The 27,148-nt window shown below is 43.0% G+C and overlaps 1 protein-coding gene across 1 annotated transcript in view; it reads left to right on the forward strand.

Moving 5' to 3' along the window:
- Igf2bp3 (insulin like growth factor 2 mRNA binding protein 3) overlaps positions 1-27,148 on the forward strand; it is a 138,466-nt gene that overhangs the window by 25,642 nt on the left and 85,676 nt on the right. The window contains exon 3 of the mRNA XM_085691173.2: positions 22,837-22,885. Within this exon, the coding sequence (XP_085547299.1) occupies positions 22,837-22,885 (49 nt within the window). The remainder of the gene's footprint in view (positions 1-22,836; positions 22,886-27,148) is intronic.

Below are 27,148 nucleotides of genomic sequence, written 5' to 3' on the forward strand. Positions count from 1 at the left end.
TTAGCTGCCTAAGAACTTTTAGTGAATTTTAATTTGGTTTGCATACTTATTTGCTTTTCTATTGCTGTGATAAAGCATTATGACCAAGGGCAACTTATCAAAGAAAGTATTTAATTTGGGACTTACACTTTCAGAGGGTTAGAGTCTTATGATGAACAAAGGCAGGAAGAGCCGAGAGGTCACACCTTGACCCACAGGCAGGAGCAGATGTGAATCTTCTAAACTGTCAAAGAGTCCAGTGACACACCTCCTCCAATAAGGCCACACCTCCTAATCCTTTCCAAACAGTTCCCCAACTGGGGACTATGGGGCCACTCTCATTCACACCACTGCACGTCCTGTCACCCTAGTTCTCTGAATTCATTAAAAGACTGTTATGGGAATTGTGATAAAGTAGCATCAAAATAGCTAAGCTTAATACGTGAGTTCTTCAATTAAATTTGAAATGCTACAACTTCTTAAAATCTGAAGTATAAATTTGAGTATATTTATGTATTTCTAGTTTAAAAATGAAAGATTATTTTCTTACTGAACTTGAACAAAGCATACATCATCAATACACCATCATCTAGAAAGGGACTGAATTTTAAAGTTACTGATACTGATATTTGCAGTGTGGACCTAATGCTTATTTTCAGTTTTGTGGCTTTTTTGTGGATATATATATATATATATATATATATATATATATATATATATATATTTTGGAGACAGGATTTCTTTGTGTAACCGTCCTAGCTGTTTCTGGAACTAGCTCTTGTAGACCAGTGATCTCAAACTCACAAAGATCCACTTGCCTCTGCCTCTCCAGTGCTGGGATTAAAGGTGTGCGCTACTGCTGCCTGGTTTATATTTATTTTTGAGACAGTCTCATTATGTAGCTTTTGACTGTCTCACTATGTAGCCCAGGTTGTCCTTGCACTCACTTTAATCCTGCCTGGAATTAAACTGTGCACAGCCATGCCTGGCTCATTTTCTTTTAGCTTATCCATTGAGTCCAGCCATTGACGACTACTATGTCCAGATACTAGGGAGAGAGAAAACATGAACTTAAAAACTTTGAAAGAGAAACATTAACATTTTACTAAGTGATTTTGTTCAATTAGGAAGGCAGATCTATGTGGTTGAGAAGAGCAACAACGTATCTGTCACCACTGTTGTAATTGATGGGAACTTTGAATGCATAGTTCTGTTGGGCTCTTCAGACCAAACAGATAATGCGCAGTTTCTGGAAGAGGAGGAAGCTCTCCAGGTTCCATAGACTCTGGTTAGAATCATTAGAATTTTAAGATTGCTTGGTGTAAGTAAATCAGATTTTCCTGCTTGTTTTGTTCAGTTTTATAACAATATCTGAATTCATATGCTCTTGAAGTATATACGAAGCCTTTTTTGTAAAATTCATCGGTGATTTTTTTTAAAAAAAATCTTTATATTAAAAACCATCTCAAGGTTCTATACTTATACGCTAAATGTCAAATGATGTTTAGTCATTAGAGAAGAAATTTAGAATCACAAATGCTTGCTTATCTTGAAGATTGTATTCTTAAATTTAAGATGTATTTGAGTTTTACTTATCAGTAGATTCAATTTAAGTCTGTTTCATATGATGCAGGCTTCTTGGGAAAAGAGATGTATAACTTGTATTCAGGCACTCTTCCAGCTCCCAAAGAGTGTCTGGGAAAACATGAGTGCCCCTGAGGATGACTGGTTAGGAGCAAGCTGGTGTCCTGCTGTACTGCGCCCGCCCCCATGGACAGACTGTTCTGGTAGCTTCCTTTTTGCCCTTGTTTCTTGCAAGCCAATCTTGAGGATGTCATTATACTGCTTGGCCATTTAACACATTCTTAACCGCCTATACCTTTCCGAAACACTTACTTGAACGTTTTACAAGGTGTTAAGGTCTAAAGCCCAGCCTACTAAAGTTTAATGTCCTGTACAGATTGTTAATTACAGATTTAGTTTATGATCCTTTTTCTAATTGTAAAGCTTTAAAAAGGGTTAGAACACTTGGCAATGAGGAAATGATCATTTTAAATGCTTGGTGTCTGTTAGGAGGAAGCCCAAGGGCAGGTGGCTATGGCTGGGTGCCTGAGGGTAAGAGCTGTAAAGGACAGCTAAGTCCTTCTGCCTTTATTCTCAGTCTTGGTAGCCCTCTCCCAGTTCTGAAGTCAGTATTGCAAGGGAGACCAAGAGTTTCTTTGAGAGAATTGTGCCCTTCTGGGTGTGCTAGTTAGGTTTTAAAAATGTGTTTGTTTTCAGCTTGACACACTCTAGGGTTATCTGAGAACGCAGACTAAGACAATGGACTTGAAGGTGTAAGCTCACTTGTAATCATATTGATTGTAAGCATGCTGTGAGGTGGGATTGTTATAAGAGGCATTTTCAAAATGTATCTGTGTGGAAGGTGGTATGCATGCCACAGTAAATGTGGGAGTCAGAGGGTAACTTTCAGGAGTGTGTTCCCTCCTCCAAACTTCCTGAAGGATGGCTGGCCTCCAAATTTGTGGGAGATTTTCCTGTCTCTGCCTCACATCTTGATATAGATAAAATGGGATACACCCTCCTTGCCTCTGGCTTCTGTGTAGGCTCCGGGGCTGTCACAAAGGTTGCCAGGCTTGTGGGACAGCACCATCTCCAAGACTCAAGAGATGGAGTGTTAGTGTGAATTAACATCGTGTGTGTGTGTGTTTGTGTGTGTGTGTGTGTGTGTGTGTGTGTGTTGAGAGCAGTGAGCAAGCAACCTGGGGAAATGCCAACTCTATCTCTAGTTCTCTTTTTACTTTTTGAGAAAAGCTCTTGCTAAATTGCTAAGTGCCTTGATTTGTAATTTCCTCTCCTTAGCCTTCCCATTGGCTAGGATTATAGGCCCACTAGGCTGCTTTCATTGGAAGGGAGGGTTTTTCTGTGTAGTCCTGACTGTCCTGGAACACACTGTGTAGATCAGGCTAACCTCAAATTTAGAACTCCACGTGCCTCTGCCTCCTGGTGCTGGGATTAAAGATGCGTGCCACTGTAACATGAGGGCCGGCTTGTTGGGGTTTCTGTCCCTCCTGGTACCCCAACAGCCAGCAAGCAACAAAGAAAATCACACACAGGACTCCATAAGGTTATAAACTGATTGGCCCATTAGGTCAGGCTACTCATTAGCTCTTATAACTTATGTTACCCCATTATCCTTATCTATGTTAGCACATGGCTCCATACCTTTCTCAGCTGGGCAAGTTACATGCTGTCTCTTCAGTGGTCTGCACAGGAATGGCAGAGGAACTTCTCTGCTTCCCAGAATTCTCCTGTTCTCATTGCTCCACCCCTACTTCCTGTCTGGCTTTCCCGCCTATATTGCCTGCCTGGCCAATCAGCATTTTATTAAAATATGATTGACAGAATACAGATAATTCTCCCGCATCATGCCACTGATGTCCAGCCATTTTATTGTTTTATTTTGTGTTTATCATTTTTGAGACAGGGTTTCCCTTTGTAATATCCTTGAGTGTGCCTGGATTCACTTTGTAAAATAGGCTGACCTCCATCCAATTCACAGAGATCCACCTGCCTCTGCCTCCCAAGTGCTGGGATTAAATGCATGGTTTATTGTGTCTGACCAGTTTTTTAAGACAACACCAACAACTTCCTCTTCCTTTTCTTCCTTCCTTCCTTCCTTCTTCTTTCTTCCTCCTCCTCCTCTCCTCCTCCTCTTCTTCTTCTCCTTCTCCTCTCCTTCTCTTTTTCTTCTTCCTCCTTTTTTCTTCCTTCTTCTTCTCCTCCTCCTTCCTTCTCCTCCTTCTCTTCTCCTCCTTCTTCCCTCCTCCTCCTTCTCCTTCTCCCTTCTCCTTCTCCTCCTCCTTCTCCTTCTCCTCCTTCTTCACTTTAGATAATAACTTTAGATAAGGTCTTACTATGTATCCAAGGCTGGCCTGGAACTGGATTCTTTTTCTGCCTCAGCCTCACAACACACACTATTGTTACCTTTTAAATTGAATGGTATGGTCTAGCCCTGATGCATGCTTTTTATCGCAGCAGCAGAAACTGACATAGAGGGAATCCAAGTTCAGGGCCAGAGTGGCCTACTAGTGAGACCCTGTCTCTAAATAACAATACATTAACTAGAGCAATAGGTAACTTGTTTTTGGATACAATGTAGGACCTCCAGTGGTAGGAGGAGCTATGGAGCCACAGCTTCATTCTTCAACAGTGTCTACTTCCTGTGTGACTCTTTTCTGAAGGTAAATTGGAAAGGTAAAAGACATCCTGGGATAGACAGCTGAAAGACAAATGATACATTTATGTATGTATGTATGTATGTATGTTTTGTGTGGTCCTGGTTGGCAGAACTCAGCACCTCTTGTGCCTTGGTCCTGATTGTGTCATGGAATACAACCTGTGTCCGCCGATGCTGTGTTTTAAGATGAAACATGAAATGGTTGAAGATGTAAGTGAAATGGATTAGTGGTCGAGGCGCTCATTGTTTAGCTGGATGACCTGAACAACATGGTGGAGGGAAAGAACCAGCCCTTGTGCCTTGTCTTGTGATTTTCACAGATGTGCAAACACACAATAAATACATATAATAAAAATCAAAAAGAAGGGATTGGTGAGATGGCTTAGCAAATGTGTTAGTTTTTGTTAGTTTGACTCAAACTACAGTCGGTCACCTATTAGTTTTTGTCAATTTGACTCAAACTACGGTCACCTAGGAAGAAAGTCAATAGAGGACTTTTCCTCCATCAGATTGGCCTGTAGGCATGTCTGAGGGCTATCCTGGAATGCACAATGTATGTAGACCAGGCTGGCCTCAAACTCACAGAGATCCACCTGCATCTGCCTCTTAAGTGCAGGAACTAAAGACATTTGCCAGCACTGCCTGGCTGAGGGGGACTTTCTTAATTGCTAGTTGATTTGAGAGGGTCCAGCTTACTGTGGGCTGTGCCATCCCTAGGCAGGTGGGCTTGGACTGTACAAGAAAGGGTAAAACAATTGAAAACAATGTTTTCAATCTGTGAAGTGAGAGTCTTTGTGTTTGCCTGCAAAGTAAAATGCTTGGCACAGCTATCACCATTAAGAGTCCTTGAGTAAATGCTAACTTATTACAGGATTTTTTATTCCATGTATTGATGAAACTTTAAAGTTTATTCTTATTTTTATCTTTTTATTTTAATTTTCTCAGAGCTCAGGCTGAATGTCCTAAATAACGTAGACTGGCTTTACGCTTGTGGTCTTCCTGCCTCAGTATCTTTGAGTACTGGGATTAAAATTTATTCTTCTTAAATATTCTATTACATTTATTATTTGTGTGGATGAGGACAGCTTTTAAAATCTGGCAGCAAATACCTTGACCTGCTGAACTATCTCATTAGCCCACAATTTATTCTTTTTTAAAATTATTTATTATGTGAATGAATGTTTTGCCTGCGTGTATGTATGTATTTGTACCACCTGTGTGTCTGGTGTCCTTGGAGGCCGGAAGAGGGCATCAGATCCTTAACACTGGAGTTAGACAGTTGTGAGCTGCCAAGCAGTCGCCAAGAATCGAAACCTGGTCCTTTGGAGGAACATCTAGTACTTTTAAGCACTGAGCTGTCTCTCCAGCTCCTCACACTTTATTGAGAAGTGGGTGCATGGGACTGGGGAGGTGGCTCAGTGGTTAAGAGCTCTGGTTGCTCTTCCAGAGGTCCTGAGTTCAATTCCCAACACCCACATGGTGGCTCATGACCATCTACAACGGGATCTGATGCCCCCTTCCAGCATGCAGGTGTACATGCCGGGAGCACTCATACATAAAATTAAATAAAAAAAAGTTAAAAAAAAAAGTGGGTGCTAAGATCAGATGGTCTGGAGGTGGCCGGTCTTCTGCTGATTTTGGGGGTTGGGGGGAGGCAGCAGCTCGCTCACAGGACCTCCTGTAATCGTAAGTCCTGCAGAACTGTCCGAATACCCAAATTCTGTTGAAGTGAATGGTGCAGATGATACTTGTATATCATTATAGAACATTTTTGTTTTGGATACAGGGTGTCACTATTAGCCCTGACTGGCCTGAACTCGATGTGTAGGCCAGTAGACCAGGCTGGCCCGGAACTCACAAGTTCCTCCTGAGTGCTGAGATTACAAGCACATGTCACCACATCCACTTGGGATAATATTTTTTGTGACTATGCTGTTTGAAGTTCTGAGCAAGAGAAGGAGCTGGGATTGGTCATCTCAGGAGTAGCTAATGTCTTTTACAGAATGGGAAATGATACCTGGATTGCAGTTTTGTGATGAACAGCTTCAGGACTCTTTCCAGATAGTGACAGAAATTGTATTTTCTTCTGAAACTTTCTTTACTTGTGCCACCAACAAGCTTAGAACATTTTTTCTTTTTTTTTTTGCATGGGGGAGGGATAGGAGACTTACTGTGCCTAGATTGGCCAAAAATTCACAATACTTTTTCCCTCAGCTTCTGGGCTCCAGGATTACAGCACACACCACCACAGTCAGCTGAGAAGTTGGTTTTGACTGATTTTATTGTTTGTGAAATAATGGTTTGTACTACTTTTCTCACTTAGCCCAACCTGGCTGAGAACTTGCTATGTAGCCAAGACTGGTCTTGAACTCCCGAGCCTATTTCCTCTACCTCCCAAGTATTGGGGTTACAGCCATGTGCTGCCAAAGTCTCATCAGCTTGTATGTAGGTATTTTTGTGGGTCTTTTGTTTGTTTTTCAAGACAGGGTTTCTTTGTGTATCCCTGGTTGTTCTAGAACTGGCTTTGTAGATCAGCCTAGCCTTGAACTCAGAACTCCATCAAGTGCTGGGGTTAAAGGCATGCGACACTGTCACCTATCGAGAACGTTTCCGTTGTTTAAGTCTTTAAGTTCAGTGTGTTTTATACTTCCATAGTCTTGTTTGTACTAGCTATATTTCGTTGCTAATACCCACACAGTAGAAGAGATAGCCTTTGAAAGAGAAAAGTTTAGTACTATTTCTTTTTAGTTTGTGTATACAGGCACGCACATGTCAGAGTCCAGCCTGCGGGACTCTCCACCACTGTAGGTTCTGGTGGACTTAGGCTCGCAGCAAGTGTCTGTATCCCTTCAGCCACCTCCCCAGCCCCTGCAGTGTTATTTGAAAGGTGAATGTTAACTACAGAAGACTAAGGAACATTTTTTTTATTAAATAAAAAATATGTATGATGTCTAAACATGCTTACTCTCAGGGGCTGGATGTTTAGCCGCGAGGTATGCGTGAGGCCCTGGAGGAAGCTGTGCGATTCGCTGTGTTGTGTTGGTACTGTACTTCTGAAGGAGCTTGTTTTGGATTCACATAGACGGCAAAGTGTTAAATAGTAGTGTTGGTGTTCGACTGAGCATCTGTGGTTCCTTGACATACTGGTGGCCACTCATTTAGAGCCACATCCTGAGCTCTGTCAGTAGACAGCTGCAGAGTTTTTGGTTATGAAGGTATCAAGGGTCATTTGTACCCTCTTCAACTATTGTCTTCTAAATTAACTTTTAGTTGCTTGGTTTTGTTTTTGAGACAGGTCTCACTGTGGCTGGTCTGGCCAGGAGCTGACTCTAGCTCTGGTTGACTTGGACATTGCAAGCTGCCATCCTTAGCCCCCCCCCCCCCCCCCGCAAGTTGTTGGAATTGTTGCTGTATTCATTTGCCAGCTACAAACCCTTACTGGATTAATCTCTTTCTGAAATCATTCATTTATGTGTTCATATGGTGTGTGTGTGTGTGTGTGTGATTGTGCATTCAGATCAGCAGGACGACAGGTTTCTTGCTCCTTCACATTCTGCATTATTCCTTTGAGACAGGCCCTGTCACTGAGCCTGCACCTAGGCTGGTGTCCCTAAGCCCCAGTGTCTTCCTGGTTCCAGCTCCCCACACCTTGGGGTTATGAGGTACTACAGCTACACTTGGCTTTTTATATGGGTGCTGGGATTTGAACTTGGGTCCTCAGCAAACATACCTACCAACTTTTTTTGGTGGTTCTGGGAATTAAACCCAGGGTTAAATTAAACCTACATCTTTAGTGCCTCAAACTCATTTAAACTGATAACATAAAAACTTAAAAATTGCGGGCTGGAGAGATGGCTCAGTGGTTAAGAGCATTGCCTGCTCTTCCAAAGGTCCTGAGTTCAATTCCCGGCAACCACATGGTGGCTCACAACCATCTGTAATGAGGTCTTGTGCCCTCTTCTGGCCTGCAGACATACACACAGACAGAATATTGTATACATAATAAATAAATAAATAAATATTTAAAAAAACTTAAAAATCGCATGAATAAGATGTTCATTCCAGGCATATGTATCTATTGTGCGTAGCATGAGGGACCGGCTTGTTGGTGTATCTGTCCTGCCTGGCACCCCACAACCAGCATACCCCAAAGAAAATCATACAGAGGACTCCCATAAGATTATAAAACAGATTGGCCCATTAGCTCAATCTTCTTATTATCTCTTGTAGCTTATATTAACCCATTATTCTTATCTATGTTAGCCATGTGGCTCAGTACCTTTTCCGGCGGGGCAGGTTACATCTTGCTTCTCTGTGGTCTGGGCAGGAATGCGGAGGGAGCTTCCTGCTTCCCAGAATACTCCCGTTCTTTTTGCTCCACCTCTACTTCCTGTCTGGTTTTCCCTCCTATACTTTCTACCTGGCCAATCAGCATTTATTTAAAACATGGTTGACAGAATACAGACAATTCTCCCACACCAATCGTGTGATGGTCATATCAGCTTAATCTATTATCTTCTCAAACATTTGTCATTTCTATGTAGTACTTGTAATATCCTTCTTGGAGCTGTTTGAATGCAGGGTGTGTTACCTCTGATCGTCCTGCTGTTCCCGAGTAACTTTCTGAGTCCCACTTTGCATGTATCAGAAGGAAGAATGAGCACGTACTCTGCCCCTACTTTGAGAGAACATTTAGTCTGACCAAAGAAAGGCATGATAATTAAGAATGTAGATCATTTCAGGAGTGTGGACCTGATGCGTTCAAGGCTCTGGGTTTGATTTCCAGCACCATCTTTTTTGTTTTATTTTGTTTTTAATGTGTGGGTTCTAGAGGCCAAACTTTGGTCCTCATGCTTGCCAGGCAAGTGCTTTCCTGACTGAGGTTTTCTTTCACCTCGGATGTGCAGTGTTCAGACAGGTGGGAGGTGGGTTTTAGGGGGAGGTGAGGGTGACATTGGTCTTTTGCTAAGTCTTTCGATTAGCTTTCCCCTCCCATCTCCTCCTTCCCTTCTTTCCCCCTCTCTCCTTCCCTTCTTTCCCCCTCTCTCCTTCCCTTCCCTCCCCTCCCACCCAAGACTAAGTCTCGTGAAATCTCGACTGACACTACTGTTCACTACTTGAACTCTTGCTCCTCCTGTCTTCTGCTAGGTTCATAGGCAAGTGTCACCAGGCCTGGATTATTCTATGTGGTACTAGGGATCAAATTTAGGGCCTCGTGTATGCTGGGCAAGCAATCTGCCAACTGAGCTATATCCCCAGCTAAGTACCCTTTTCTCCTAGGTGCCCGTGTTGCCCTGTCAATCCAGTGGATGATGCTTTTCCAGCCTGGGCTGTTCTTCCCCTCCTTGCTCTCAAGGGGGCGCTGTCCTTTGCATTTTACTGGCCTTCTTTAAGACTGTCGTAAGAAGCCTGGTTTTTTCTGCTAGGTTTAAAATTGTGGGGCTGATGTTATAATGCTAGTTTGAACTCTCATCTGGTTTTTTTCTGGGTTCCTGCTAATGTCTCGTTGCTGGCTGGACAAGGCTTATTTTCCTCCTACCAATTAGAAGCTTTTACTGTAAATTGCAAGTAAGTTGAAAATTGCCCATGATTATAGTAGCCAGGACTTTCTGTGGTTAGTGTTTGTGTTAAAACTGTCTTCCTCGTCTCTAGTAGTGTCCGTGTGTCATCTGTTTGCTCTTGGAGAAGTTTTTATTGGTAAGTGCATACTTTGTTTTTATAATGTGCTTTCTTCATGAGTTTGATTTGTTGTTTTGAGACAGAGTCTCTCTATGTAGCCCTGGCTGTCCTAGAACTCACTCTGTAGCCTAGGCTTCCTGCCTCAGCCTCTTGAATGCTGGTATTGCAGGCACTGGATTGTGTTTGCCGCCTTGTTTGGCATATGGTGTGATTTGTTTAGTGAATCTCTTGTCTGGACCTCTGGGCCCTTCCTAAAAGTTCAGCTAAGTCTTTGATCATATCTTAACTTTCCCCAAGGAAGTGATGTAAAACTGAAGTCTTGTGGGGGAGACCACACCTTTGTGAGAGGAGAGGGCAAAGAACCGTCCTGGCAGCCGTACGGTGGCTGTGCTGGTCATTTCCCCAGGTTTTTACCTATGTGCAGAACTAGTACCTTTTTTTTTTAAATATTTATTCATTTATTATGCATTCAATATCTGTCTGCAGGCCAGAGAGGGCACCAGATCTCATTACAGATGGTTGTGAGCCACCATATGGTTGCTGGGAATTGAACTCAAGACCTTTGGAAGAGCAGGCAATGCTCTTAACCACTGAGCCATCTCTCCAGCCTCCAGAACTAGTACCTTTAAAAGCTGAGGATTGCCTCTTAAAAGATCTGGATAACTTAATGAAAGATGTAAATAAAAAAAGCTCATCTTTCAATAGACTCTCAAAAAATACACGGCAAAGCATGTACTACTTAGCACCATCTTGTCCTTGTGCACTCCTGCATGCAGATGTGAACACCTTTGCATGCAGGGGAGAGAAGGACTTTGGGTGTCCTACTGTGTCATCTGCTTTATTTGCATGGGGCTGGATAGGCTGACTTGCCAGTGATTTTCCATGATCCATCTGAGTCCACCCCTAATGCTAAGGTAGGAGACAGTTGTGGCCATAATTAGCTTTTATGTGGGTGTTAGGGATTCGAACTCGGGTCCTCTGGGATTGGCTGGACTGGCTCTCTGATGAGGGAGCTGCAGCACCTTGAAAGCTCAGCATACATTTATTATGTACAGTTGAGCAGGGAGGCAGGGTGATCACATGCAGCTGAAACACGAAGTGGAGCATACACAAGATAACAGGAGGCAGGATAGTGTATACAACGGACAAGGAGACAGGGTTAGCTGATCTTGGTAGGCGCGGTCTTTGTGGAGGAGCAGTGCAATCTTCAGGCCTTAAATACAGGGTGTGTGGGAGCTATGCTATGATCCTGGGCGTGGCTGTAGCCATGTCACTGTGTCAACAGCACATTTGCTCAGGACTGACACACGTATCTCAGGCTCATACGTTTTACCCGCTGAGCTCTCTCCCCAGCACAGGCAGCAATGTGTTCTCTCTTGGTTTTGCTTCCTTCCCTCCTTTCCCCTTACTGTTCTAAAACTCATTTATAGACTAGGCTGACCTCGAACTTGCAGAGATCTGCCTCTGCCTCCCATGTGCTGGGATTAAAGGTGTACCACCATACCTGATAGTCTTGCCTCTTAATGATAAGTATTTTGGAAAAACTCCCCCGATTTGGAGATTTCTCTGCCAATGCAACAAACCAAATCAAGCTGAATTAATAAATCAAGGTTTAATAAACAGAGCAAAGCAATTAGTGAGTGTTTTTTTGGAAAGGCAGGAGAGAAATCACATGGCAAGACTAGCAATTGGGTCTTAAATACCCTGTAGGTGTGGTCTTGAGCAACTCTGGAGGAGGAGGTGACCTTTGGGCTTTCTGAGAGGCAGTACAGTAAAAGCACAAATTCAGGTCAAAATATTGTATTTTGTGACTTCACAATCTTTTCCAGACAGTGTTTCTCCGTGTAGCCCTGGCTGTCCTTGAACCCACTCTGTAGACCAGGCTGGTCTCAAACCAGAGATCCACCTGCCTCTGCATCCTGAATACTGGGATTAAAGGTGTGTACTACTACTGCCTGCTTACTTACTGAATAAAGAGAGAAGAGGAGATAGTAATTAATGATTTAATGACTAAATATCACAGCAGTGGAATCTTGCCTGTTTTGGGGACAGTGAACTGTTTGGCTGTGATTTCCCATTTAAAGATGAAACAATATTCAGATGGTTAAGCATGAACATTTACACCAAGTTTGATCAAAGACAAACTAAACATTGATAGGAGTATTCATATTTTAAATTAACATGCTTGCTCTACCTAACAATGCCTGTAGACTCTCAAAATAAATTGCTTCAGTACCATTGTTAACTGTTACAGAAATTTAAAGAGCCAATTCTTTTTTAAAATTTTTTTTAATTGTTCTTATTGAGCCATACATTTTTCCCACTCTCCTTTCTTCCTTCCCTGCCCCCTACACTTCCATTTTACTCAGGAGATCTTGTCTTTTTCTCCTACCTAACAGGATCCATGTATGTCTCTTAGGGTCCTCTTTGCTGCCTAGGTTCTCTGGGGCTGTGGACTGTAGGCTGGTATCCTTTGCTTTGTGTCTAATACCCATTTATAAGTGAGTACATAGTATATTTGTCTTTCTGAGTCTGGGTTACCTTACTCAGTATGTTTTTTTTTTCTGGTTCTGTCCCATTTGCATGCAAATTTCAAGATGTCATTTTTTTACCACTGAGTAGTACTCCATTGTGTAAATGTACCATATTTACTTTGTCCATTCTTCGGTTGAGGGGCATCTAGGTTGTTTCCAGGTTCTGGCTGTTACAAATGTTGCTGCTATGAACATAGTTGAGCAAATGTCCTGGTGCTATGATTGAATGGTATTGCTGGGTCATGAAGTAGATTGATTCCCAATTTTCTGAGAAATCACCATGCTGATTTCTAGAGCGGCTGTACAAGTTTGCACTCCCACCAGCAATAGAGGAATATTTTGGAGTTGTAATGATAATTGTGTGCAGCTGGAAGAACAGGTCCTCTTTGGGTAGGAATTGTCTTTGGCACAGCTGGAGGGACAGCTTGTAGCCTACACAGAGATCCACTAGGTGGTGAACTGAGGAGGCCATACTGCAGGACCCTGAGTGCATGGTTTGACATATTTGAAGTGGGGACAGACTTTCCTGTGGGAGACTGGGGCAGGAGGATGGTCGGGCTTTTTCCACCTCAGACTTGGTTATATTTAGGCCGCCACTGAAGGGCCTGCACACATCTGGGGTGGCTCTTCCCATCTCAGTTAACCAAAAAGCAAAAAAACTCACAAGTGTGGCCCTGTGTGTGATTTCTTGTCTCATAGGTGATTTTAGATCCTGTTATGTTGACAGTCACTGTGTTGTGACCATGAACCCAGCACGTGGAGTGAAGTGTGAGAATGTCCTCCTGGGCATTGTTGTTGCTCAGAGAATTCCCCATCTTGAACAGTTTGCATTTTTGGACTTAAGGCATTGGAAATCTATAACTTGCCCACATATTATTACTGGGATGTGGTTATTGGTCTTAAGGGAGAAGACTGGCTCCAGAATGCCCAGAGGCGGTCCCACCCTGTTGCTCATGTGCTGTGTATTTAGCATGAAACTACTCTTTCTTTGTTCCTAACTTAAGAAATGGTGACTGTGAGGGTTAAATGAGGTACCATTTGTGTGTGTGCATTTCTTACACCTGCTGTCAGCTTATCCCTAGATGTAACTGTCAAAGGCTTCTGCAAAATGCTTGCAGCCTAAAATTTGAATTAGAAATTATCAGTATGTTTCTGTTCGTTCTCCCCCACCCCCCTGTGCTCTTGCGCTCTCTAAGCTGGGATCAACTGAGTGAGGACGACCCCTTCAGTGGTCAGATTGTAGACGCTGTGAGGATGACCCTTCAGTGGTCAGATTGTAGACGCTGTGAGGATGACGCCTTCAGTGGTCAGATTGTAGACGCTGCACTGTTGATGACCTAAAGAGAGGCAGATGGGGGCAAGAAACACACATAGTACCTGAAAGATTATACACGAAGGCAGGAGGGAGAGTGCTTGCCTAGTGCAAGGCCCCAGTCTGACTCCAGTACTTGCCCCCCTCCCACCAAAATCAGAGAGCAAAACTGCTCTCAAAATGGAATTTTATCCAAAAGTTGTAGGAATCAACAGGGAGATGCAGTTTCACTGAGCAAATGTGGGATAAAATGATCATCAGAAAGAATTACTGAGATCAAATAATATACAGAATGCTTGAGTCTGACTTAGTACTGAAAGCATTTGGTCTGTTTAGAAAACAGCAGAGCACAGCTCACCCTGAAAGGGAGACGGATGTCTGTGGACTCCTGAAGGTCAAGGTGGAGATGTGTTTACTTGAGGTGGTTTGTCTTGGAGGTGATTTCAGGAAGCCATGGATGAGTGAACTGGACTAGCGAAGTGTGTTGGGAAGGCTGTTCCAGGGCGCTGCATTGTGCCTGCTGTAGGAAACGGGAGTGGGTTATACAGATGCTTTCTGTTTCATCTGGGGCCGGCAGTGTCAAACCACAGGTGACCTTTCCCATTCCTTGCCTGTGAAAATTGCAGAATAATCTCTTTTTAAAAAGAATTTTGAGATTGAATTTAGGGTCTCTGCATGCTAGGGAAGCAGATTGATTTAAAAACAAATTAAAAAAAAACAGGGTCTCTCTATGTAGCCACGGCTGATACTAAATTTGCCTGCCTCTGCCTCTGCCTCCTGAATGCTGCAATTAAAGATGTTTACTATCACACCTAGTTACTACAGATTAGTCTTTAAAGAGTTTCAATTTTCCCAATATTTCTGAGCTCTTTAGAAAGCACTGAGCTTTAAAAATCAACAGAAAAGGTCTATGTTAACCTCTGGAACGAGGCTGGGTCCCTCAGTGTGAGCAGCTGCAGTAATCTCAGGTGAGAGGAAGTAAGAGGCTTCATTGACTGTGGCAAGGAAAGGGTTAACCTTTACCCTGATTTTTCTGAACTTACTGCTCTTCAGATATTCAAGCATTTTTTAAGGGTAAGGGCTTGATAATGTAGCTGGTTTAGAACTCACTATATAGCCCAGGCTGGCCTCTCCTTTTTTTTTTTTTAAAAAAAGATTTATTATGTGCATAGTATTCTGCCTACATGCCAGAAAAGGGCACCAGATCTTGTTACAGCCAATTGTGAGCCACCATGTGGGTTCTGGGTATCAAACTTAACCTCTGAGCATCTCTCCAGCCCCAGGCTAACCACTTAACTTGTGGTGATCCTCCTATCTCTTCATCCTGAAATTATAGGTGTGTGTTACCATTTCTAGCAATTTGTTTGTTTGCTGAATGAGGTGAGCGCTCACTGTGCAGCCCAGGTTGGCCTCTAACGTGGAATCCTCCCACTTCAGCCTCCCAAGTTTCTGGGATTACAATGGCCACTGTGGCCCTGCTGTAATTCTTTATAGAAGAAGTCTGATTCGGTCTTATGAGAGGCTTGGCAGAGCAAGAAAGTCATGGATTCAACTTGAATAAAATATGACCACAATATAAAAAGACAGCCAGAGAGCCAGGCATGCAGAGGCACACCTGAAATCCCAGCAGTTAGGAAACTGAGGTGGGGTCAAGACTTCCAGGCCAGGCGGGATGTGGTGACTCATGCCTTTAATCCCAGCACTTAGGAGGCAGAAGTAGGAGGATCTTAGTTGACATAGCGAGTTTCAGGACTACATAGAGAGACCCTGTCTTACAAAAACTAAAAAGAAGGGCTGGAGAGATGGCTCAGAGGTTAACAGCACAGACTGCTTTTCCAGAGGTTCTGAGTTCAATTCCTAGCAACCACATCGTGGCTCACAGTCATCTGTAATGAGATCTGGTGCGCTCTTATGGCCAGCAAGCATACAGACAGACAGACACTGTATACATAAGAAATAAATAAATCTTAAAAAAAAACTGAAAAGAAAAAGTGAGGGTGTATGAGTGAGTTCACATTTATTAGTGTGTGTGCTCAGGTGTTCCTTTATCATGTTTATTAGTGTGTGCGCAGAAGTGTGCCTCTATCACATTTATTAGTGTGTGTGCTCAGGTGTTCTTTATCATGTTTAGTGTGTGCGCTCAGGTGTACCATGGAGCACATGAAGGTCAGAGGACATCTTGTGAGAGTTTGTTCTCTCCTGCTGATGGGACTCGGGCATCAAATTCAAGTTACCAGACTTGACACAAATGTCAGTTTCCCACCGAGGAGAGGCTGGGAATCCCGGCCGGTCTGTGAATGAGTTCCATGTAGCCCAGGTCGGCTTTGAACTTTGCGTGTAGCTGAGAGTGATGTTGAACACTTCTGCCTTCTGGGTATTGGAATTACAGGCCTGAGCCCTCTGCATTCAGCTATTTAAAGTCACTTGTTGGCTTGTTTTGTTTTTTTTTTTTTCCTCCCCTTTACCCGCCCCACCCCATGAGGTTTTGAGACCAAGTTTTACTCTGTAATCCAGGTTGATCTGGAATTCACTGTGGTTTGGGTAGATTGATCTTGAACTGTGCTGAATCTCCTTCCTTAGCTGAGGTAGCAAGCAGAAACCACTATGCTTGATAGTCTGATGCCTTTATTTATTTAGTTTTTTAAGATTTATTCATTTTATGCATCAGATCCTGCTATAGATGGTTGTGAGCCAACACATGGTTGCTGGAAATTGAACTCAGGACCTCTATAAAGAATAACCAGTGCTCTTAAACCAGTGAGCCATCTCTCGAGCCCTTATTTGGTCTCTCTGTGTAGCTTTAGCTGACTTAGATAGTATTCCTATCGTTGACCAAGCTGGCTTTGAACTCAGAGATCTGCTTGCTTCTGTGTCCCGAGTACTGGGACAAGAGGCGTGTTCCACCACACCCAGTCCAAACCATTTTTAGAGACACATGTATTTATAAATAAATAAGTCGTGAGACTGATAACATTTTCAGCTGCAGATGACGCTCAGGGAGGAAGCATAGAAATTGGTGTGGGGCAGCTTCAGTTGTTTTGTCTTCTTTGGAGGGGAGGGGAGGGGAAGATTGGAGGCGGGTCTTGCTGAGTAGAGTAGACTGGCTGAACTCCCATCTTTCCGCCTTTTCTCCCCAGTGCTGGGATTCCAGGAGTGCCCCCACTATGTCCCCTGAGTTGTTTTGTTTTTTGGTAATTTGGGGAGTTTATGGGTGTTTCATGCTATCCTTGTATATGACATTCAGTTTAGTAAATGATTATTGATGTTGGGCAGAAGGGGAGCCATAGGTAAACTCTAGAATCAGAGAGGATTTATGACCTGGGACTGCCAAGTAAATGTAAACATATTATTAAGACCTTGATGTGCACAAATCAACTGGAGATGAGAGTTATGAGCAACCTGGGTATCTACTGACTGAGTCTTGGCTAGTCCATCTTGTGCGGGGCTGGAGTTGTGGTCATGTTGAATGCGGCCCTTGTCTTGCTTACACTGTTGCAGCATGATCTACCTGAGGGCAGGGGGCAGGTGTAGAATTAACATGATCCAGATCAAACTTGATTGCCTGAGCTGGGAATGGGAATATGGAGGCTCAGCTTACTAGTTTTTCTACTTTAGTGTCTATTTCTGTTTTTGTTTGTTTTAGATTTAAGGTCTGATTATTTGTTAGTTTTAAAGACTTGATTTTGACTGAACTTAGATTTAGAAGCTCCAACAATCTGTTTTTCTTTGGCTTTCTTCATTCTCTTGGCTAAAAGTTGAGCATATTCTGCAGCCTCTTCCTTGTTTTTCTTAGTGTGCTTCTTCAGAGCACTACCTTGGCTGTGTTTGGGTTGCAGGACAGGTGGAGTAACAAGACACTGAATCTTGGGTGTTTGGCTTCTAGACTTCTTTGCTTGGATCTTTCCAACAACACTGGCAGACATCATAACCTTTAGAGATTGAAAACTTTTCTGCTTGCTCTTCTTGGCCTTGACCACCAAGGCACAGTAGTATTTGTCAGTTCAGAAATGCATTCCTCTTCCTTTTCCTCTTTATTTTTAATTTTGTTTTTATCTAGACAGGGTTTCTCTGTATAGCTCGGGCTGTCCTAGTACTGGCTCTGTAGACCAGACTGGCCTCAAACTCACAGAGATCCACCTGCTTCTGTCTCCAGAGTGCTGGGATTAAAGGTGTGTATCACCGAACCCTGCCTCTGTTCCTCCCCAACCCCCTTAAACAATAACCAAGTTGAGAACACTCAGATTGGCATCCACAATGCATCCCCAAGTAGACTTGCTCCTCCTCCTCTCCAGCTCTCCTTGCTCTGTGACAGGAATCCCCTTCTTCAACAGTAGGCTCACTCCTGCTTCATGGGAAAACCTTATTTGTCGTTCCCACCACAGAGCCTGCCCACTGTTCACCCAGGGCACCGGCTGCTACTTCATGGCTGCGTGCTTCTCACAGAATGTGTGGAGCTACATCATCGTCCACTTCAGTGAGCTACTAACAAACTGGTATCTTGACACAGCCAGCGGCCTGGGAGTCACCATGAAAAAGAACTTGGTATCAATTTGAAGATTTACATAAAATTACAACAGTTGACTAAATACCTTGAAAGTGCAGTTGAGAATTTTGGAGTCTCCTTATCCTGTGATTAAACTTGTTTTTTATAAAATACATTGCTTATCGAATTTTCATGATGAATGTGTCAGTATATGACTATTCTCCCCAGTATGAGGGTGGAGCCAGGGCCCTGTATATACAAGGTACTGAGTCACGTCCTCCCCAGTTCCCGATAAGAAGGAGATCTTAGAATTCATTTACCTCTTGGGAAAAATTTATTAAACTTATAAATAGGTTATATTGAAAGTTGATTTTTGTTTTTTTAATGATTTGTATACTTAAACAATTGAGTGATTTTCTAGTTTTCATTCTTGTACTAAGTGTGGCGATTTTCTTTTACCTTCTGTATAAGATTTAAGAAACTCAGCAGAAATGCCAATTCCTGTTAATCTTGTGCTTTCCTTCTATTTTGGAGTTTCTGGGTTGGATATTTGAAATACATAGCCCAGGCTAGTCTGGAAAGTGTCCTGTGTGTAGTCCAGGCTAGCCTCAAATTTTCGAGACCTACTTTTGTCCCCTGCCTGGATTTCAGTCACATAGGCTTTCCTTTCCCTTCCATTAACTAAACATATAACAAATTTAAACCTGTTGAGTACTTGCCTGGGGCTAAGCACTGTTGTATACTCCCAAGATAAGCCTGTTATCCTGTATCTTATGTATGATGTGTGTGTGTGTGTGTGTGTGTGTGTGTGTGTGTGTGTGTGTGTGGGTGGGTGGTGGTGGTGGTGGTGGTGGTGGTGGTGGTGGTGGTGGTGGTTTGAAAAAGGCCCCCAAAGGGAGTGGCACTATTAGGAAGTGTGGCCTTGTTGGAAGAAGTGTGTCACTGTGGGGCTGGCTTTGAGGTCTCTTGTTCAAGCTCCCCTCAGTATGGCAGCCAACACTCAACTCCAGCACCACACCTGCTTGCATGCCTCCGTGCCACTGCCATGATGATGGACTGATCCTCTGAGACTAAGCAAGCCATCCCAATTAAACGTTTTCTTTATAAGAGTTGCTGTAGTCATGGTGACTCTTCAGAGCAATAAAAACCTTAACTAAGACAATATGTGATATTAGAGGGAATGAAACACTATTTAGCTTATATTGGAATTGAACTGTTATAAGCATGCATGTATATAAGTGTATATATATTCTGGCTTCCAGATCCACAGGTAGGCAAGACTGACCTTGAGCTTAGTTCTCCAGGGTGTTTGGATTACAGGCATGTACCACCACACTCAGCAGAAACCATCTGTAAATATCAATATTTACTTGACTCTTAAACATTTAGAATCAACCTAGATAGGATGTCATTCTAGTTGACTGAGATGGACGCCAGAGGTGAGCAGTGTAGGTTGGGTTGCCTTTCTCAAGTGCTCTCTTGGCAGAGATGGTATTTCTCTGCCATCTGAGTATGGTTGGCACCTTTGGTTGATTAGGAAACTGAACGATCATTTAGGCAATGATTATTCCAAAGGACGTTTAATTGGTAAATGAGAGGTGTGTGCCTTCTTAAGCGTCTCGGGAACAAGGCTGTTTCTCAAAGGTCAGCACCCTAAAGAATTTCTTGGACATTTGGTTTTATGATGCAAGTATATGCACATTAACACATTGACTTTAGGGAAATTTTTATGGAGATATCCACTCCCACAAGGAATTCAGAGTGGGTAGAGTCTCAATGTCTTCCCTCTGCTTCCAAGCCTGTCAAATGCTTGAGTCAGATAGGTTCCATCTGCATATTCTTTTAGTTACGCAGGGTGGATGCTCACAGTGTGAGTGAAGCAGTGGAGAGCATATCCAAGACATGGCGTAAAGAACTTAGCAGGGTGCGCGTGCGCGGTTGAGGACAAGTTTGAACGTTTGTTTCTGCCTTCCATCTTGTTAGCCTGCCGAGTGCTGGAACTGCATGCCTTCTCTCCTCATATGCCTGACTTGGCGGTTATTCTTGAACAAAGCAACATTTTCTCTGTATATTCTAATTAGATGGTGCTCAGATTTTTTTTCCTTAACTGACATTATATCTACTATTTTGGTCTGCTTTCCCTGGTGATTTGCTGTTTTACTGTGTCATGAAAATTACTGAATGCAATTCCCTTCTGCTCCATGTAGATTGTGAGCAGGGAGTCTCTGAATTTTTATACTTGATATTTGTTCTTATTGTATATAGTTTTGTATTGGGTTTTGAACTCTCTTATTTAGATAAAAGGGGGAGGTGCTATGGGAGCTCCTTCAGCCAATGGCCTTTGAGATGCTGAACCACTTTGGGTGTGGCCTTGGGTACTATAAAAACATGTAAAAAAAAAACGTGAGCAGTCTCTCTCTCTCTCTCTCTCTCTCTCTCTCTCTCAGCTGTTGAATTCATTTCCTGTTCCCTGCTCATGCAGAGGACTGTTGATCTGTGAATCTACCCTTAAATAAAGAACCCTTTATTATACTCTATTCTGAGCTACTGTGGGACTACTTTATCACAATCCACTACAGATGAAGATTCCTCATGTTTTCTCTATTGTGGATTTCTTATCCTGAAACCTACTAACTTATTTTTGATTCATATTTTACATTGAATCTAGGCTGGCTTCAATCACAGCAATCCTCCTGTCTCACCCTCCCAAGTACCAGTATTATCATCATCATTATTAGTGTGCATATGTTCATGTGATTGAATGTGAGGTCAAAGTTAAGTGTTTTTCTCAATCTTTTTGTTTGCTTGCTTGTTTGAGACAAGATCTCACTATGAAGCCCTGGTTAGTCTAGAAATCTCTGTGTAGGCTGACTGGTCTAGCACTCACTGTGTAGGCTGGCTTTGAACTCACAGAGTCTTCTTTGCCTCCTTAATACTGACATTAAAAGCGTGCACCACTGTGTCCAGCTTCTTTAAAGGGTGGTCGAGATGGAGGTCAAACCTTCATGTTTGTGCACAGGTACTTTACCGACTAAGCCATTTCCCAAGTCCTAGGATGATGTGAGATTCCCTTCTGTATGCTGTGAATATGTTTTATTACCATTGGTTAATAAGAATAAGCTGTTTCAGCCAATGACTTAGCAGAGTAAAGCCAGGCAGGAAATCTGAACAGAGATAGAGAGAGTAGGCGGAGTCAGAAAAGACGCCATGTAGCTGCTGAAGATGCCAGAATCTTACCAATAAGTAGGCCACAGCCTTGTGGTGATACATAGATTAATAGAATGGGTTAATTTAAGATGTAAGAATCAGTTAATAAGAAGACTGAGCTAGGGGCTGGAGAGATGGCTCAACGGTTAAGAGCATTGCCTGCTCTTCCAAAGGTCCTGAGTTCGATTCCCAGCAACCGCATGGTGGCTCACAACCATCAGCAATGAGGTCTGGTGCCCTCTTCTGGCCTTCAGGCATACACTCAGAAAGAATATTGCATACATAATAAATAAATATTTTTTTTTAAAAAAAGAAGACTGAGCTAATAGACCAAAGAATGTTGTAATTAATATAGTTTTTGTGTGATTATTAAGGTCTGGGTAGTCGGGAAACAAATGAGCAGTCTCTGCTTACACTAGAATGTCTTTAAATGCATAGGATTGCTAAAGACTCTATTTTAAAATGCAGTTAGCAAACCCTGGTGTACTAGTTTAAGCCTGCTCAGGCAAGAGGATTGCTGCAGGTTCCAGGCCAGCCTGGGATACAGTGCAAGAGACCCTGTCTCCAGAAAAGAAAGCTGAGCCCATACAGTTAGCAAATGATATAGTAATATATACTTTTCAATATAATCGTGGGGAGCTGGGAATGGCTCTCATGTATGAGGCCTTGGGTTCAGTGCCCAGCACTGCATGGATAAGGTTTGATGGCCCATAGCTGTAAGCCCAGTGCTCAAAAGGTAAAGGCGGTGACCTCAGGAGTTCAAGGTCATTCTTGGTTAGTCTGCATAAGACCACATGTGTTTGGGTGTGTGCATGCATGCATGCATGTTTGTGTGTGTATGTACAAGTTTGGCAACATAGTAAATTTCTTGGCACTAAATGCGTCTTTTGTGGCATGAGAGCACCTGATTTTTATTGATTTGAGAATTGCAGGTACTATGGCTTATATCCAGCACTCATGACAAAAGAATGCGTTGAATGTTACAGTCAGGAAGTAGTGAAAACATGTGAGTTTCCTTCCATCGCACGTTCCCTAAAAGCTATCGCGAGCCCTTTGGCTGTGATCTCAGAACAAAAATATCTGGACTAAAGCTTTATTTGTGCCCTGGGAGGCTTAAGCTGAGGAAAGGGGTTTCGGGAGCTAAACATAGTCATCAGAACAAATGAATTTATCTGTCTGTTTTTGTGGTTTAGAAAATTTTAGTCATTTAAGAATGCCAAGTCCATGTGTCTTGGGCATCCCTGGGGGTTGGCGACTTTGTCCATGGGCTGCATTTTCTCATTACATCTTGTGAAGTTAAATTAAAATTCATATTTTAATTATTTCTTAAATTCTGTGTTGGCTACTGGTGTGTTTTTCTTTTGTAAGTTTTGTTTCTTAAAACATTTTAATTCTTCTGCAGGATTCGGAAACTTCAGATACGAAATATCCCGCCACACTTACAATGGGAGGTAAGACCTTCTATATTTTAAGCTAAGATCTTAGTTCCAGAGTCTAGTATTTTGTTTTTCCAAAGATTTTTCTCCTTCCTTCAGCTCTCAGGTGTGCTAGAACCTAATTCTTCTCTCTTATGGTGGTGGTATGGACTTTTCTTTGTAGAATTAAACTCCTTAAAACTATTCTTTGAAATGTTTTTAAAAATGCTTAATAGTTGAGAGTAGTTGTTACCTTTCTCATTCAACTCCATCCAGACCGTGTCCTGTTATTTGAGTTGCCCATTGGAATTAAATAAGACATTCTTTCCTTGGTAGAATTTTTAAAAGACATACACTTGCTACCTAATACTTTATTTTAAAATGCAATTCTGTTTTTTGCTTAGAGAGTGGATCTGCAGTGATTGTGAATCAACAAAAACTATGTAGCACAGTTAGCTAGTCTGTGTCAGCAATTTCCACAGCGTCAAGATGGTGTCGTGGTGAGAATTTGAGACACCAGGAGTTGAAGAGGTCAAAGTAAATGATTGTTAACTCTTCTAGACCATGAACTCTAGAAATTAAAAGAAAAGGAATCTTATATGTTTACTGCGTGGGTCTGTGCACTTCCTTGTGGAGGCCAGCGGACTTTTCAGGAGTTGATTCTCTTCCACCCTGGGGACCCAGGGATTGAACTCAGGTCTTCAGGCTTGACTGCAACAGCACCTTTATGGGTTGAGCCATCTTGCTGGCTTCTCAGAAAGGTTTCAAAACTTGCCTTGAAGCTTTGCAAGGGAACTGCTCAGTGTCTGTATAGTTAGAACACCAAGAATGACTTGTTTTGTGGTTTGAGATTAGGATTCTAAATGAATGTGCTGCGTCATTAAACCAAAGCTCTTATTAAAATGCAAAGTATGATTTCAAGGTTTCCGTGGCAGTGAGCTGAGGGAAATTGTTGAGTTTTGACTCCCAAGCTCCTGAGTAGTATCAGATCATTTGTGCTTAGGATACGCAGTGCTGTCCTGTGACCCAGCTGTTGCCTCCTGGAAAGGATGGCTAGTTCCTTAGTCTATTCTAAATGTTTCTGTTTCACAGTAAACAACTTTGTGGGTTGAGTGGTGATTTCAGAGATTAAAGGACACGCATTTCCCTGTTTTAGAGTAATTTTTGTTTAGGAAATTAGCTTGAGGAGTAGGCCTCAAACTGCTTGTGGTAGCATCAAGATCAATTTGAGCTTGGGCCATATTAAATATGGCTTAATCAGATACTGTGCTCAGGAATCACATCTAGTGTGATATGGCTGTCAGGGAGAGAGTCAAATACAGCGGCCAAAAATAGGGTCTATCTGTTGAGCTAGCGGCAGAGTATTCTTTGAGACTATATGGCTTGTCATGACGTTTTTCTTTCTTGTATTTTCCCCTTGTTCTGAGTAAAATATAATCAGGCAATCTGTTATTTGCCCTAATTTTTTCTTCATAGTTAATTTTCTCTACTCTCCTTCCACTCCTGCCTCCATCCTTCTATCTGCTTCTCTGTTCTTTTTTTTTTTAAATTTTATGATTTATTTGTCTTTTATTTTATATGCATTGGTGTGAAGGTGTCAGGTCCCCTGGATCTGGATTTTTAGACAGTTATGAGCTGCCATCTGGGTGCTGGGAATTGAACCCGGGTCCTCTGGAAGAGCAGTCAGTGCTCTTAAACGCTGAGTCATTTCTCCAGCCCTCCTTCTCCGTTCTTTCGCAAGGTCTCGGCTGTGCAGTTTCTGACTGACTCTAAACTCAGGACCCTCAGCCTTAGCCTTCAGAGTCCTGGGATTACAGGCACTGCCTCTGCTGTAGACCCATGTTCTCTTTTAAAAGGGGCAAATGAAATTAAAGTAATTACATGTAGAAGAACCTTGGATCTAGAATTTAGAGTCTCTTCAGCTTTGGTTCCCTCTTAAACTTTTTTAAATGTTTATGATTTATTTATCTTTATTTTATGTGCATTGGTGTGAAGGTGTCAGATCCCCTGGAACTGGATTTTCAGACAGTTGTGAGCTGCCATGTGGGTGCTGGGAATTGAACTCGGGTCCTCTGGAAGAGCAGTCAGTGCTCTTAACCGCTGAGCCATTTCTCCAGCCCCAACTTTCTTTTTTTTTTTTTTTTTAACATTAATTAACACCTTTTTTTTTGTAAGGGTGGGCAGGGTCTTGTTGTATAACTTTGACTGACCTCAGACTTTCACAGTCCTCCTGCCTCAGTCTCCCAAGTGACTGAGCGTGTACCAGCAGGTGTGATTGAAAACCAAATTGATCAGGCTTGTTAAGAGTAGAGGGAGTGTGCAGTTCCTTTCCCTGAAGGCTTGTGTTGCACGTTTATTCCTGGCGTCAGGGAAAGGTCACGTTGTGTATCTTTTGTCTCTGCACCCTGGGTGTGCTAATAGTCTTGTGCCAAAGCCTTACTGCAGACAGTGATAATTGTGCACTTACCGTTCAGACTCCATTATAATGGGAGGATTAGACTTTGAGTCCACTGATTAATCTTAGGGTCACAGAGAGTGGAACAGCCAGACATTATGTGACTCATGATTGGATGAAGGAAATTCATTACACAGACGAAATATTCCTGTGTAAAAAAGAGATTTGACTACATACATTCTGTTTTAATTAAATTTTACAAGAAATATGGATGATGGGGTATAGATTAAATGATAACCAAGCCTGTGGTATGAGGCGTTTCGCAACGTAAACAATGCTATTTTGTTAGACAGTCAATGGCCTGACAAAAGGAAGGAGATTTCTAGAACACGACTTGTGCACATGCCTGTAGTGAGCTGTGAGCTGTGTACAAGCTCAGTGCACCAGTGTACAGGAAACATGGCAGCTTGTAGGGGGACTAAATTGTAGCCTAGCATCATGACTTTATTTCTGAACACACACACACAGACACGCACACACAGACACACAGACACACACACACACACAGACACACACACACACACACACACCATACACACACACAGACACACACACACCATACACACACACAGACACACACACACAGACACACACACACACAGACACACACACACACACACACACCATACACACACACACACCATACACACACACACACACACACACACACACACACACACACACCATACACCATGGCACACATGTGGCAGTTGGAGCTGGTTCTTTCCTTCTACCATGTGGTCCCAGGGACTTGACTCAGGTTGTCAGCTTGGCAGCAAGTGTCTTTACCCACTGAGCCATCTCTCGTCAGCCTTAAACACACTTAAAAAACATCTGAGACTTGCTGGGCGGTGGTTGCGCACGCCTTTAACCCCAACACCTGGGAGACAGAGCCAGGTGGATCTCTGTAAATTTGAGGCCAGCCTGGTCTAAATAGTGAGTTCTAGGGCAGCCAGTGCTACATGGTGTGACCCTGCTTCAGAAGGAAAGAAAAATTACATCTACTGTGACCCTAGAAACAGTGATTGGTCTTTGTGAGCAACCTATCATTATGTGTGTGATAAAACAAGCTCATCACTTCTCAGCCTTAATTAAGGTCTCATGGCCGTCAGGTCTAGCTGGTCCCACAGCGCGCACACTAGGCCTTCACCAGAAAGGACATTTGAATGTGGAGAATCACGTGGGATCTTGAGGTTATAGAGCAAAAGGGATAGGAATAGTGACTGAGGGGAGCAGACGTTTAGATCCGAGGAACTTGGAGGGAGAGCCAGAGTAGCTGGGACTGGGCTCTTTGAGCTGTGCAAACTCATGGCTGGAGGCCCATAGCCATCAAAGGCTCAAGCCAACTGTTGGAATGGAGATAGGACCAGAAGGAGCTCATCTTACAGCCTTGCTCTTCCCTACCCCCAGCCCCCCTCTAACCCGACTCCAGCGCCTACCCCCCATCCCCACGGGGCTGCCCTCTCTGTGGCTAGAAGCTCACAGGGAGCAGGTTGGGAAAAGGATGGTTGAAGTTCTCAGAGTCCCAAAGAGAAGCAGATATGGGGTTGAGAGCTTTCTTATCCTGCTGATGCTCTAACCTGGAAACCAAAGGTAGCAGTCTCATCCCGCCACTTCCCTGGTCAGCCGGGTCTGACGGCCACACTGGGAGCCGTGTGCTGGTCTCTTGTCACCTCACTCCTCTTCCAGGTGAGCGATGAGAAGCGGTTCCTCTCGGGTCCTTTGGGTAGCACCCTTCCAGACTGTGTTGTCAGCAGGGCTTTAATGGTTTCTAGCGATTTCCTTTTTGATGATGTAAAGCATTCTGAACACCAGGGTGGGAGAAGATTTCACAGCATTTGTGT

Source organism: Myodes glareolus, chromosome 6, assembly GCF_982192425.1.
Source record: "Myodes glareolus chromosome 6, mMyoGla1.1, whole genome shotgun sequence".
NCBI lineage: Eukaryota > Metazoa > Chordata > Mammalia > Rodentia > Cricetidae > Myodes > Myodes glareolus.